At 39.4% G+C, this 13,610-nt stretch overlaps 1 protein-coding gene across 1 annotated transcript in view; it reads left to right on the plus strand.

The window, feature by feature from the left end:
* LOC113018657 (phospholipid-transporting ATPase ABCA1) overlaps window positions 1-13,610 on the plus strand; it is a 181,231-nt gene that overhangs the window by 14,997 nt on the left and 152,624 nt on the right. Inside the window, exons 7-8 of the mRNA XM_080290303.1 lie at window positions 2,382-2,468; window positions 2,562-2,757. Of these exons, the coding sequence (XP_080146429.1) occupies window positions 2,382-2,468; window positions 2,562-2,757 (283 nt within the window). The remainder of the gene's footprint in view (window positions 1-2,381; window positions 2,469-2,561; window positions 2,758-13,610) is intronic.

Here is a 13,610-nt window from a genome sequence, read left to right on the forward strand (position 1 = left end):
TAGCCGTAGCAAAATAAAATGAATATAAAATACTTGACCTTATGTTACATATTTATTATTAGCAACTTCTCAAGTAAAGTTAGACATTTATGCACCAAGCTGCTGTTTTACAAACTCTACAGTTTATTTGTAGAGGGTGGGAAAGAAAGGTTTGCCTAACCCCCCACCGCTGAGTTAATCTTTCTAATCCACGAGGCTATCCTGTCCGCCTGTGTTGGTGTAATTGATGGTTATGGTCATTAATTATTGGCTGTGATGTTGTGAAGTTCATGCCTAAGCAAAAATGAAATGCCAGAATTTCCCATTCTTCCTTTTGCATTTTCCGTGTGGGAGTTGAACTCAATACTCGCCCTAAATTGAGACCTAAGTAATAAAAAGCAAACGTTGAAGGACAAGATAATATTTATGGATATTCTTTCTGTATGTCTTATTTGAGTTTACTTTAATTACTGTGAAATTGAAATAAAGACAAATATATTCTGTGTCAGCCAGCTGGGTTAATTTAAAAGTTAAATGTTAGGTTTCTCCGACTGACTTTGAAAGATGAAGAAAATGTAAATCTCGCTAATAAGTCCTTCAAGGCCAAATGTAGTTTCATGCCTTACGTTCTGAGGCAGAGCTAACTGGTGAAATTGGTACATGTAATCTTTAATAGTTAGTTACAAAAGCACAATCTAGTAATCAACATGTCACTCATAAGCACATCCCTAATAACCTCTAAACTGGACTACAATGAATAATAGTAGATTATTTGTTTGAGATCCAGCCAGTAGATTAATGACTCATAAGGTGATGATTATTATGATTAATAATGATGATAATGATTATTTTAGATTTAGCTATGAACTTAGACAATGAGCTACTTTTTCATTATGAAATATATTAGTTTTACATGCTAAGTAGTGACTCAGTAAGTTCCTCATTATGTTAGGATTACTTCTCCGTTCGCCACTGCCTTTGAAAACTGTTGCGTTTTCCAGCAATTTCACTGGAACACATGTGATCAGATGAGACTTTGTTTGAAACAATGTTTACTTGAATTCTATTAAATCTTTCTGTTCCCTTTTGAGGTGATGAAAGTGTGCACTTTTCTTTGACTTTATCTTTGAGAGAAAATGCTGTATATGGGACAGCAAATCCAATAAATAAGTGATAAGGCAGGAAGTTCACAGGAGAGAGCATTTGAACAATTTAAGCCCACAGGCACTTTCAGACGCAGAGAAAAGAAGAGGCCGGACAAGATACGGTGGAAAAGCTCTTTAGCGCCTCAAGCAGATGGATGGGAAAGAGCATCGGGCCTTCGCACTTAAGGCTCGACGTTGCTGATTGATTGCGATAACAACAGTAACATAAGGGAAAGAACGAGTGAAGAAGTCAGAGTTTATCACTGAGGTAGTGATTGCCCAGGGGTAATTTGGATGTTTTCTTTTTACAAGGTTGAGGGTGGATTTTTTTGGAAATAATATCAGGATGTAATGTGCGTGAACGACAGTGAATGAAAAGCATTCCTCATTTTTGTCTTGGTGTTTTGATTCAATCCGACTACGTGTGGTTTCTCCGATGGATGGTTGGATGGACCATCTATCCATGTATTTTCTTACCCTTATCCAATTCAGGGTCACTGGGGTAGGGCTGGAGCCTCTTGTTTTTAGAGTCAACTCACCATCTGAGACTTCAGAAAGACAGAGAGCTTGACAAATCTGTTTTGTTGCTATGGCTCACCTTAATGTCACACTGTTGTAATCTCTCCCTCTCACTCTACCATCACTGAGAGGGGGATTTTCAGACGTTTTTGCCATAAAACAGTCTCTGTCTCGTCTCCGTGCCTCGTCCTCCACTCAGTCACTAACAGTAAAAGTGATCCTCGGCGAAGCACTCGAAAATCGACGAGTAGGCAGGCTGCTGCTGACGGTGAGCTTCAGACCACTTCTTTTTTAGCATTTGAGTTTTATTTAGAAACTCAGCCGCAGCGTTGCGCCTTGATGCATGAAAATGGCAGTGGTTGAAAGGGCATGCCATTTAACTCTTCTAATTAGGCTCACACTGGACACCTTCATAATGTCACTGAAACGCACAGTAGCACTTGTCATTTTAATGTAACTTTTACTAGCTTGAGCTAGGATGGTGATGCTCGGATTCAACTTACATGTCAAAATGGAAAGAAATGGCGCGTGTTCCCAATATAACGGCACTTAAATTAAAAGGGTTGATTCTGAATTAGTGTTTTTAGCTAAAATGTGGATTTCACTTAAGAGTCGGGGTGTAGAAATCATGCCCACGATAGTTGGAGGACTTCTAAAAGTACACTTTTTAAAAAAGTAGTGCTCAATATTATTCCCAGCACATATTTATATTTATTGTTTTGTTTGGTCCTTTTTAAGCTTCCAGCAGCTTTGAACCTGAATGCAGCAGACGCGGCGACGCTGTTAGGAAAAACCACTGCAAATGCTTTACCGCTGATTGAGGAGGTTAGTGCTTGTAACACGTACACGTGAAATGACTGGTTGTTTTTTGTGTTTCTTTTGCTTAAAAATGATTCGTCCTTACTTTGATATTTCCAGGTGGCCAGGTTGCAGAACTCCACGGCCTTTAAGGCTGCTAGTTCACTGAATTTCCAAGGCGACCTGATTGGCAGTATCAATATGTTTCTGTGTGGAAAGCAGCCTGACTCCAATTCCACCAATATGACCCTCGGTTTACTCTCACCTAGACAGATGGCTAACAAGACGTCAATTTCCATTACGGGCAACAGTTCAGGTAAGTGCTGCAGCAAGCTCCTTTGTAAAGCAAAGCTGTCACACAGGACTTTTGTCCTAATCATTTATCTGCATTTTAGCTCGACAGCACAGTAGGCGGTCATGGTAGCTGGGAAATGGAGAATATTCACAAGGCAGTGGCGCATAATGTGCAGCATCACGGGACACTGCGATTGATTTGCTGTAATTTTGCTGCCGCGGACATACTGCGTGGCTGTGTAGTGTTTGAAAAATGAGAAAGAGCTGAGAGTTGAGCTCGGATCAGTATGTGCACAGGATGTCTGACCAGTCAAATGGAGTTTTCTTTTTGTTCTGTAGGGATTTTGATATTTGGCATAAAAATGCAGTACACATGCATCATTTAAATAACTGCTGTACATCTGATGAGTCACACAGTGCAGAACTACAGAAGGTAAGAACCAGTACTTCCTGTAATGGAAATGTCGGTGCAGGTGGGAAATTTTTTTTTGAATTGCACAGTGCAGTCAGCTGTGCACAGGATGTGACCAATTGTGCAGATCCAGGAAAAGGCACCTGTGGCACAGTTGGCATCAGAGCTGAACTGGGTTTGATTAGGAAGGCATGTGTCAGAGGCCGGTCACAGCCATAGCTAATCAAACCAGCTTTTCTCAGTCCGTTTAGAAGCCGCGTACTCCCTGCCCCGACGTGACGATGTTTTCTTAATGGGAATGAAAATCCAGACCAGCTTCTCCCATGTGGAAGCTTATGTTATTGCCTGGGTGGCGCTTTGGCACCAGGCGCAAATATATGACATCTTAAAAATGAACATATGGCAGTCTTAACTTCCCACAGAGGACAGATGGTGTCACTAGCACTTTTTTGGGGGAGATCTGAGCCAGTTTGTTTATTTATTTATTTTTTGTAATATTTAGAAAGGGAAGACAAGCATGGCAGCCATATTGTCAGCATTTGTGCTCAAATTCTCCTGTGCTGTTATGGATTTGGCTGCAGTTGTAGTTGTTTGTAGTGAGTTTGTAGTTGAAGTTAAAGTCGTCTGCAACTGAAGAACAGCCAAGTTCAAGCTGGGTGAGAAATATATATCGAAAAAACACAAAAAGTTACACTCCCCAGTTTAAGTAAACTTGGACCAACTTAAAACCATCCAGCTCAATTCTTCAGTTTTTGCCAAATCAACAGAAATCATCTGAAAGCAGTGGTTTGTTGACAGCTTGGTGATTTATTTTGATCGAAAAAAGCGAACTGTAGAAATTTGTAGAGATTTTCCTACATAGCTAGAAGTGCTATGGCTAGTGCACCATTGTTTCTCATACCTCATCCATACTGAGTAGTGTATAAACACGGTAACATGGTTCGTAGTTGTCTTGACAGCCAGATATGCGTACCTTGCAGCAGTGTGCTCCTTATTAAGGAGTTACTCCAAGTAGCCACATTGGAAGAAAGTGTGGTATCTTCACTCAGCTTTAAAAATCTGCACCTCGCCCATCTTCAGCATGCGTCAGCAGGTGACTGTGTGGATGGGCTCCTCTGCAAAATGCGAGTGAAACAGATATACAACTGCAAAATGCAAATAGCTAATGTAGAAACTGATGAATATATTCTATAAATGATGCAACATGAAACATGCCCCAACAAAATTCACGGGATATTTTCTGTAAGCAGGCACCCTGTTATTGTTTCATACTGCAGCGTATGTTTTTAGTAGACCGAAGGTAGAGTAGTGTGCAGAATGTGGTTCACCATTGTCTTGCTGAAATAAACAATAGTTCCCAAAGACATTAACTTTATGGTAGCATGTGTTGCTTCAAAACTATAAGCACTAATACATCATCACAGACTGAGAATGGACTGATCCCATATTTCGACTATCCAGGTCCAGATGTTGTTGACAACGAGCCGCTCTGTGGACTGATCCAGTCAGTTCAGCTTACTTTTTATAGTTTGAAGTTAGAGAGCTAATGTAGCATAGAAGAAGCTTAAAAAGCAAACCGACAGCAGTTTGGAGGCATTTAAACTCGAGCGATTCCAACGGCATTTTTAAAAATCCACACACTGATTCTGTCTTCATGACTGAAAAGCTCTGACGGCGATGACGCTCTCTCCGTCTCTCCTTCTTGCTTGTTCACCCTTGCTGTCGTTGTGCTCGGTGTAGCACTTGTTTGGAAGCTTTTACTGCACTTACCGTAACGTAGCGCTTGTTGTTGCCAGCTCCATTAACATTATTTCACTTCATCTGTCTGTTGTTAGTTCCTCTCCACATGCTGTGTGCGTTTGTGTGTGTGTGTGAAGGAGAGATTGATCAGATGGCAGGACAGTCTATCCCAAATGAGATCATGCCACGAGGCTGGCAGAAGCATCCTTCTCCTCTATTTTATGTTATGTTATTCATTTGCATGGCAGAATTTTCCATCTAGGTTTATTGACTTTTAAAGAAATTGTTCCTGAGTCACTTAACGGATTTCCTCTCCTGTAGCTCAGTTGTTCGCTCTCACAGCTAGAAGGCTTTGTGTTGTGTGTCTGTGTTGTTTGCTTTTTCTCCTTGTCCCTGTGTGAGTCTCCTCCTGGTGCTCCCTCGCCCTCACACATCCCAAAGACGATGATGATTCCTGGGTTAACTGGTTATTCTAAACTGGCCACGGCTGTGGATGTAAGCGAAAATTGTCTGACTCTCTGTGTTAGCTCAAGAACTGTTCAAAGCTCGCCTCGCATCTTACCCAGTGTCAGCTGGGATAGGTTCCAGCCGCACGGCTAAGAAAATGAATGTCTGGACGCGTCGAAGCAGTGGTGTCACAGTGCGGCTCTTTACCAGGTTGTTGCCTTGTTTTTCTTGTCTCCCAAGTAGGCCATGTTTTTGCAACTTGGCTCATGTATTTTCTCATTAACTGTGGAAAGAAGTGGCAGTACATCATTTAGTTTCTATTGCTTGTTGAAGCATTCTCGGATTAGCAGGTGGATTAAAGTTATTTGAACTGTCATAGTCTACCTGGCAACAGTCCGAAAACTTTGTGTGTTTTTCTCACAGCAGGACGGCGACCGTTATGGATAACCCAACACCTGGATGTTTAAAAGAAGACCTGGCCAGACCATGTGTCTGATCTTGATTTATGGGTGGATCCTTTAAGACTAACAGACTCTTTTTTTAATCATTTGCACCTGCTTAAGCGCACCTGAATCTATTTTTATATATTTAAAGGATGGTAGCTTTAACCACATGGGGATAAACATGTTTTAGCTGGATAAAAGTACCACAATTGTAAAAGTTTAAAGTTTTGGACTAATTCTATAAATATAAAAATATGTGTATGTATAAATATGAGTGAATCCATATAGGTGCAATTATATACAGTGGTAAACAAATTTATTATTAGGCCACCGCCCAATGTAAGGTGATTACCAAAATCCTTTTTATATTTCTTGATCCACCAGTATGCACGCGCTTACTCAAAATGACGTTTTAAGCCCAAATATAATTACTGTAATTTGTGAAATTTGAAGTTTTAGAAAAAAGCAGAAGAAATTAGTAAAGCGTATTAATATTTTTAAAATTAAAATGCCAAATCACAGCTATTTACCTTCATTCCTGACATTAGTTTTAGTGGTTGAATAATGAATTTCTGACTGATTGTGGGTATAAAAATGTGAATTCGATAGTTAATTTGAAAATAACGAATAAATTTCTTGAATAAAACATCTTTCTTGATTTTAATACAGACACAGAGACATAATTTAGATAAAGGAAACAGAAGGAATTAATTATCTCTCTGCATTTGGTCCATGGTGAGCGTGTAGTACTTTGCGCCCATAGTGTAATTGCTGTCTACGTAAGTGCATAAATGTATAATTTATAAAGCTGCAGTGCGTTATTCTGTTTTAATGCATTTAATTCAGTTGGATGGTTCTAGATTACGTTACTTGTTATTTTTTAATGTAACACTGCCCCCAGCACAAATGACAGCTCAGAGAAAATCACTACTAGGTGATGCTATCTTTAATAAAACTCCAAACATGTTTCTTCCATAAAATCCTCGAGAACGAGAGCTTTAGTGTAACTTCCTACAGCCGCACGCTCATTAGAGACCGTGCAGCGCTGTTTCATTAAATGTCTTTTCTTTGGAGAAAACTGCACAAAATGAGATTTTAATAAGAAGCCTCTAGTCCCTGGGAAAAAAGTTACACCGTTAAGTGGGATTGCATGCTAGTGTCGGTGCAAATTAGCAGAAACATCGCCTCTTCCTTACGTGGTAGGCAGTAACATCTCTGTTAGCATGCTAATGGCTGTTTTGCATTTGCTGTGCTATTTCTTTGTGTTGGGTATGTACAGCTAAATGGATCTGGAATATGCAGTGTGTCTGCGTAATGGCCAATTACAACTCCTTTGTAAGTGTAAAAGTACACTCAAAGGAACAGTGAAATAGCAACAATAAAGGCCAGCGCTGAGGTTTTGTTAACAGCTCTGTAATGTCCCCTTCTCAATTAATTGTTGATGGTGACTTCTGCGGCGATATGAGGAAGAGTTGGTGCGGTAGCTGTTCTTACGTAACAGCGAAAGGGAATTGAAGGTTGTTTCAGTTTGTGAAGTAAAAAGGTGTCTCTGCAAATCATGTACTGACGTTATGCATTATGTAGGGAGATTTGTCAGATGTTGGGGGTTTTTTCATGCTCATGTTCAAATTTTTTAATTATTAAAGTGGATGTTATCTCAGGTAATCCCTCTTCTCTGCAAACAGAAGCTGATCGGCCTCTTTACGCAATAGTGAACAATCTGTGATGCACAAACAATCTTCTCTTGATTTATCAAAATAACCCCGTCATTGTCACGGTCCTGATTTTGCTGTGGGGATTTGACATTTACTGATTGTCTTGAGACTTGCACTTACAGTCCTCTGAGTATTTTCCCATCGATATATCTCTTTGAATAATTGGCAGCCTTTAGTTCTAGTTTAACCACATCTATTTTGCTGTAGCCGGCGAAGAGAAAATCCAGATCCATGGTGACAGAGTGAGAGTGGCTCTCGTTGTGCTGCTGAAAGTCAAAAGAGGCCTCTCTGTGTCTGATATGAGAGCGCGCATCAATAAGATTTATTCAAGCTTATTTGAGTCTCTGCTGAAATGCAGCAACACAGCACTATTTGTACTGCTTGTAAGAAATAAGTGCTGTTTTATTGATGCAGGGGGGTAGTTCACTTATGACTGACATATTTGGTGTATGTGTGTGCTGTACCTGTATGGATCTGTGCACCCAGTGTGTGTGTCTGCTTCAGGTTCTTCCTTTCATGAAATGCATAAAATATGAGTAATGCATGCTCAGAAGATAATACAACAGCATGTGCAAGACTGTGTTTGTGTGCGCGCACGCGTGTGTGTATCACGGGCATTCGTGGTGCTTCGACAGCGCTGTCTCACTGTTGTGCAGAATTGAGCCCATCTCCAGGGTGCAACTCAAATTGATTAAATTTGCCAGGTAAGTTGAGGGGTTGACTTGAGGCTCCAAGCAATTATTTGACTGTGGCTAAACCTGGTGTAAAGAACAGATTTTCTTGTTCTTTCAGGCTGCTGTTTTGTAATAAAGCAAAGTTCTGTTATCAAAAAAAAGAAAGAAAAAAGGAGTACACAGCCCTGGAGAATACCTAACCTATGTAATCCGATGCTCCCTGTAGCCCACAGAATATTCAACTGATATATCTTAACCTGATATATCGCATTAGACTAAGAGCTATATGCATTTGTCACTGCCATCTCTAATCACGTTATATTGCTGAGTGAAGCTGTCTGCTCATATCATGTTATAACCCCTTTCATTATCAGATGTATTTATGTCTGTATTTATGAAATAAGGTTTCCAGAGATTTAAATAAAATCTACATGTTAGAGACACTCTGTGAATATTAGTGCTGGGTATAGGGATGCATATATTGCTGTTAGTGGAGGATATTCTCAGAGCACCAGTGGAAAGTCTGCATGACTGAGTGATGAAGCGGGTTGGAGTGACTCACAGCTGCATGACTTCACCGCATCCCATCCGGTGAAAGGCCGCTGCCTCTTAAAGGTAGTTTCCTAACATTATTGGCCTTTGGCCCTTTTAAAATGACACATTTGTCACTTGTGACAGAAATAATTTTTCCTTTTCAGGTTGTTACAGCAGCTGTGTCACAGCCGGAGCAGGTGGTTACGACTCAGAATGAGAACCACTGAGTTTGAAGAGGGGAAAAAAACACATTAGCTTAATCACATCATAGAATATGAACACAAAGACAGGTGGAAATAGTCCCGACTCTTTGGCTTTTTTGGGGGATATAATTTAACGGAAACCTCTGCATTATTGTTGGTCATTTATAGGTACACTACCGTATTTTTCGGACCATCAGGCGCGCGGGATTATAAGGCGCACTATCGACAAACGGGTCTGTTTTCATACATAAGGCGCACCGGATTATAAAGTGCATTACATGAAACAAAACAGTCAGATAAGTCAAACTTTACTCAGCTCATTCCTCTTGCTTCCTCCACTTCTGTACCATTCATTCATTAATGTTTAATTCTCTGGTAGCTGCTCTATAAACACTGGAACAACAGTATATGTTGTTGCAGTGTTTTTCTAATTTTTACTATGTAACTTTGCACTGTCCACTTTCTGCTGTAACAAAACAAATTTCCCACGTGTGGTACTAATAAAGGTTATCTTATCTTACATGAATGACTAACCTCATATTGTGGCTGGATTATCTCAGTTGTTCTCTGCTACTGAAGTTTGGTCCCTTTACAGCAATTTTCCATGCGATTGCATTTGTCAAAAAAACATCAGGAACTTTAATCAAGTGGAAAAAAGTTAGCGTTCACTCTCCAGGTTCACTGTCTTATGCTTTGGTATGCTAACATAGCTGTGTCGCTAGCGATCACTAGCACAGCATTATATAGCATCTAGCCCAACTTCAGTAACCCTACAAACGTCACTATTGTGTAGTTTTCTGTCTTCATTCATCTTGGAAGTGATAGCAGAGCTGCACGTTTTTATTTTTTTCCAGAAATCTCTCGGTCAGAACATGCTATATTATGTTTAGGTAACTAGCGAAACCAGCGAGCTAACTTCCTGCTAACTTCTAACTCCGTTAAATTGAATAAATTCTGTTTTCATGGATGCCTGGATGTTAAATGTAATTGTTACACCTGGTAAAGCAGCAAGGCTGCTCATTTTATTAAAGATGAAAGAAGTTACAGTGTTCGTTTGGGACCTGACGTGGACGGAGTTTTGGACCCAGATTACTATGAGCCGGGAGGCTCCTGACTATGGTAGCCATTAGGGCTGGGCCATATTATACCGTTCACGGTAATACCGGTATAATGTTAGGCAACGATAGGAAAATGAAATATCGCGATAGAATATGAGTAAAACGCGCATGCGCAGTGCCTTTGTTTTCATACGCACATGGCTGATTGTTGAGTGAAACAGATGAACCAGAATTGGTTTGTAAAAATGGTGCAACTTCAGTGATGTGGAACTGGTTTGGTGTTTGTCCTTCAGATACACGACAAAGCACATTTTTTTTGCAGAACATGCAAGCGGCCGTCGTTATTGTCGGACTAAGATGCTCTTAAATCTGGGAGTAATCTGGGTCCTAAACTCCGTATCGTTCAGGTCAAACAACACTGCAGCATCACTGAGAGTTAAAAACTGTCTAAATTCTTTCATCTTTAATAAAACGATCAGCATTGCTGCTTTACCAGGTGTAACTATGAAGTTTAACTTCCAGGCATCCATGAAAACAAAATTTATTACATTTAACGGAGTTAGAAGTTAGCAGGAAGCTAGCGGAAGTTAGCTCGCTAGTTTCGCTAGTTACCTTAGCATGATATAGCATGTTCTGACTGAGAGATTTCTGAAAAAAATCAAACGTACAGCTCTGCTATCACTTCCAACATAAATGAAGACAGGAAACTAAACAGCAATGACGTTTGTAAGGTTACTGAAGTTGGGCTAGCTGGTATATAATGATGTGCTATGTGATCGCTAGCGACACAGCTATGTTAGCATAACATAAACAGTGAAGCTGGAGGACGAACACTAACACTTTTCCACTTATAAAAGTTAACGTTAAGGTTCCTGATAGTTAGAGACAAATGCAGTCGCATGGCAGGATGCTGTAAACGGACCAAACTTCAGTCAGGAGAACAACTGAGATAATCCATCCACAATACAAGGTTAGTCATTAATATACTGCAACAACATGGGAATAGAGCAGCTGCCAGAGAATTCAACATTAATGAATCAATGGTACAGAAGTGGAGGAAGCAAGAAGAATGAGTTGAATAAAGTTTGATTTATCTGACTGCTTTGTTTCGCTTAATGTGCCTTATAATCCCGTGCACCTTATGGTCCGAAAAATGCGTACTGCACACTGCAGTTTAATGTTGCAAAGCACCTCTTTTTAACTTCAGTGGATATTATACATGGTTATGCTCAGGATATGTCAGCCCATTTCTACTGGAAATGCTTTTTGGTTAAACTTTCAGCAAGGAATTTGCATTTGCACTGTTACATTTTTATAAAGCTTTAATGTACATAAAAACCAGCTTCTTGTTTAAGTGAAAATAAATGAAAGGTTGTCTTTTTGCGCTAGTAATGTTGTGGAGTTGTATTTTGTCTCGCATCAATTATATCGTCGGTTATATCGTTATCGCAAATTTTCAAATATATATCGTGATAAATATTTTTGGCCATATCGCCCTGCTCTAGTAGCCATAACACTCAGACAATCCATCAAGCGGTGCGGCTTCGTAGCTTAGCAAAGTCCTACTAAAACATTTTTTGACAGATTTTTGAGTGCTGTGTACCACATAAAATTGGTTCAAGGTCAGTAAACACAGCCAGAATTCATAGATAAGGCGCACCAGATTATAAGGTGCACTGCCGATTTTTGAGAAAATTAAAGGATTTTACGTGCGCCTTATAGTGCGGAAAATACGGTACTTAAAAGTGTATTTCCAGCTTGCAAGAGAATTTTAAAGCAACCTAAAATAAAATGACAGTCCTAGTTATGGACTTCAGAACCTGTTTGGTGGGTATCATTTTTTTCTCTGCAGGAAAACCCTGTTCGCCATCAGGAAACATAGCTTTTAAAATCATAGCATGGAATTAAGATATTTTGTCTTGTCGTCTAAATACGCCTGCAAGTGTCCTAAGGCGTGCTCAGGGAGGACAGAAGCCTGAAGGGCAAAAGCTTGTTTGATCTTGATTTTCAGCATAAATACTGGCTGTGAAAGAGAGGCCTCTCAATCCTTCTGACTTTTGGGGTTTAAGCAGGTGGTGTCAGGAAAGTCAAAATAGTGACATCGAGTTTTGCCCCTTTAATGTTGGCTCTTCCTATCACAGCAGAACTCCTGCTCATTGTGTGTTATTATAATAGTAATCATGGTCAGTATTAGACACCACATGTACTGTATATGCTTGGAACCATTAGTGCCAAGTTGCACCTGCAGGATAACACTGCAGTCTGCCTAAAAACATGGCATCTGGAAAGGTTTTAAGTTAATTCTGATGTGGTGAATTGTAGTGGTGCAGAGCGGGGTCATGTTAATAATCCATTAAAATTTGGCTTATATCCACCAAAGTCTTCAAGGTCAACCTAATGATTTATTGGTTGAAAACTGATAAAATCCATATATAACTGAGCAACTATGTTCTTTAAAGTGTGCTGTGCATTGTCAAAATATAGAAAGTATATTATATATAGTGTATATATAGAAAGTGTATTAAAATGTAAGATATCATATCACATATGACCTCTGACCTCTCCTGTAAGATCAATAGATTGAGCTGAAGGTCACAGATCAGTGATAATAATGCTATATAAAGATCTTTTAAACCACATCTCTTATTCTCTGTATTGACAACAAGTAGACATATAGGGGATGATATATGGGGATTCTAAATATCACTTTACAGTTTGCATCCATACATCACGTAACATTTGACCTCTGACCTTAGTTTTACATTTTACATCTTCCTTTTTATATTCAAGTTGACCCCAAAATGTGTTTATGTCTTTAAAGAAAGAGAAAGAGAATGAGCTGCTTAGTTAGTTACAACTATATTGGAGTATAATATTATATAATAAGCTTCAATTATTCATGTGCCGTTACTTACAAATCAATGCCTATTATCCATTACCTACTCTCAGATAATGTCTGTGTAATCAAAGTACACATCGGTCATGCTACATTGATTTTTACTGCACTATAAACTTAGTAAAGTACGTTTAAAAAGAACAAAGAAAACAAAATGAATATATACAAAACACAATACTGTTCCCTTAAAAGTAAAAAGCACTGTATATGTGTAGGTGATTGAGACTTTCCAGTTAAAATGTGTTGAGTGCTTAGTTAGAGTAGAAAAGCTCTCACCTGTTAAATCCAGCCGGCACCGTCATGAACACAAGAAGGTGAAACAGTCACCAGGAGAAAGACGCTACTGTTTTCAATGATTCACTCATAGCAGCTCTACTTTATTACAAACCACATATATAAACCTACAAATGCCAATATGGCAACACATAGCATGACACTCATCTACTTCCTGCACATATTTGTATAGTCTCTTATCCTATAAACTATGGATTATTATCTAGAAACATAGCTACATTTTTGGTATTTTTAAATGATTAAAACTATTAACAATACATCCAAAGCACATTTAGGTTATTCCGTACTGGATAGGAATGCTTCATATGATTTTATTTGGGCTGGGAGACGATCAGGTTTCTCTGTCCTCTATTTCAATCCCCGTGAGTTGCTGTATCAGTCTGTTCGGCTGTTATCTGCAGATGACAGTGGTGTCTCCTTCTACGGAAAATCTACTGCAAGCCCTTTCATCTTACAAGC

This window comes from Astatotilapia calliptera, chromosome 3, assembly GCF_964374335.1.
Source record: "Astatotilapia calliptera chromosome 3, fAstCal68.1, whole genome shotgun sequence".
Lineage (NCBI taxonomy): Eukaryota > Metazoa > Chordata > Actinopteri > Cichliformes > Cichlidae > Astatotilapia > Astatotilapia calliptera.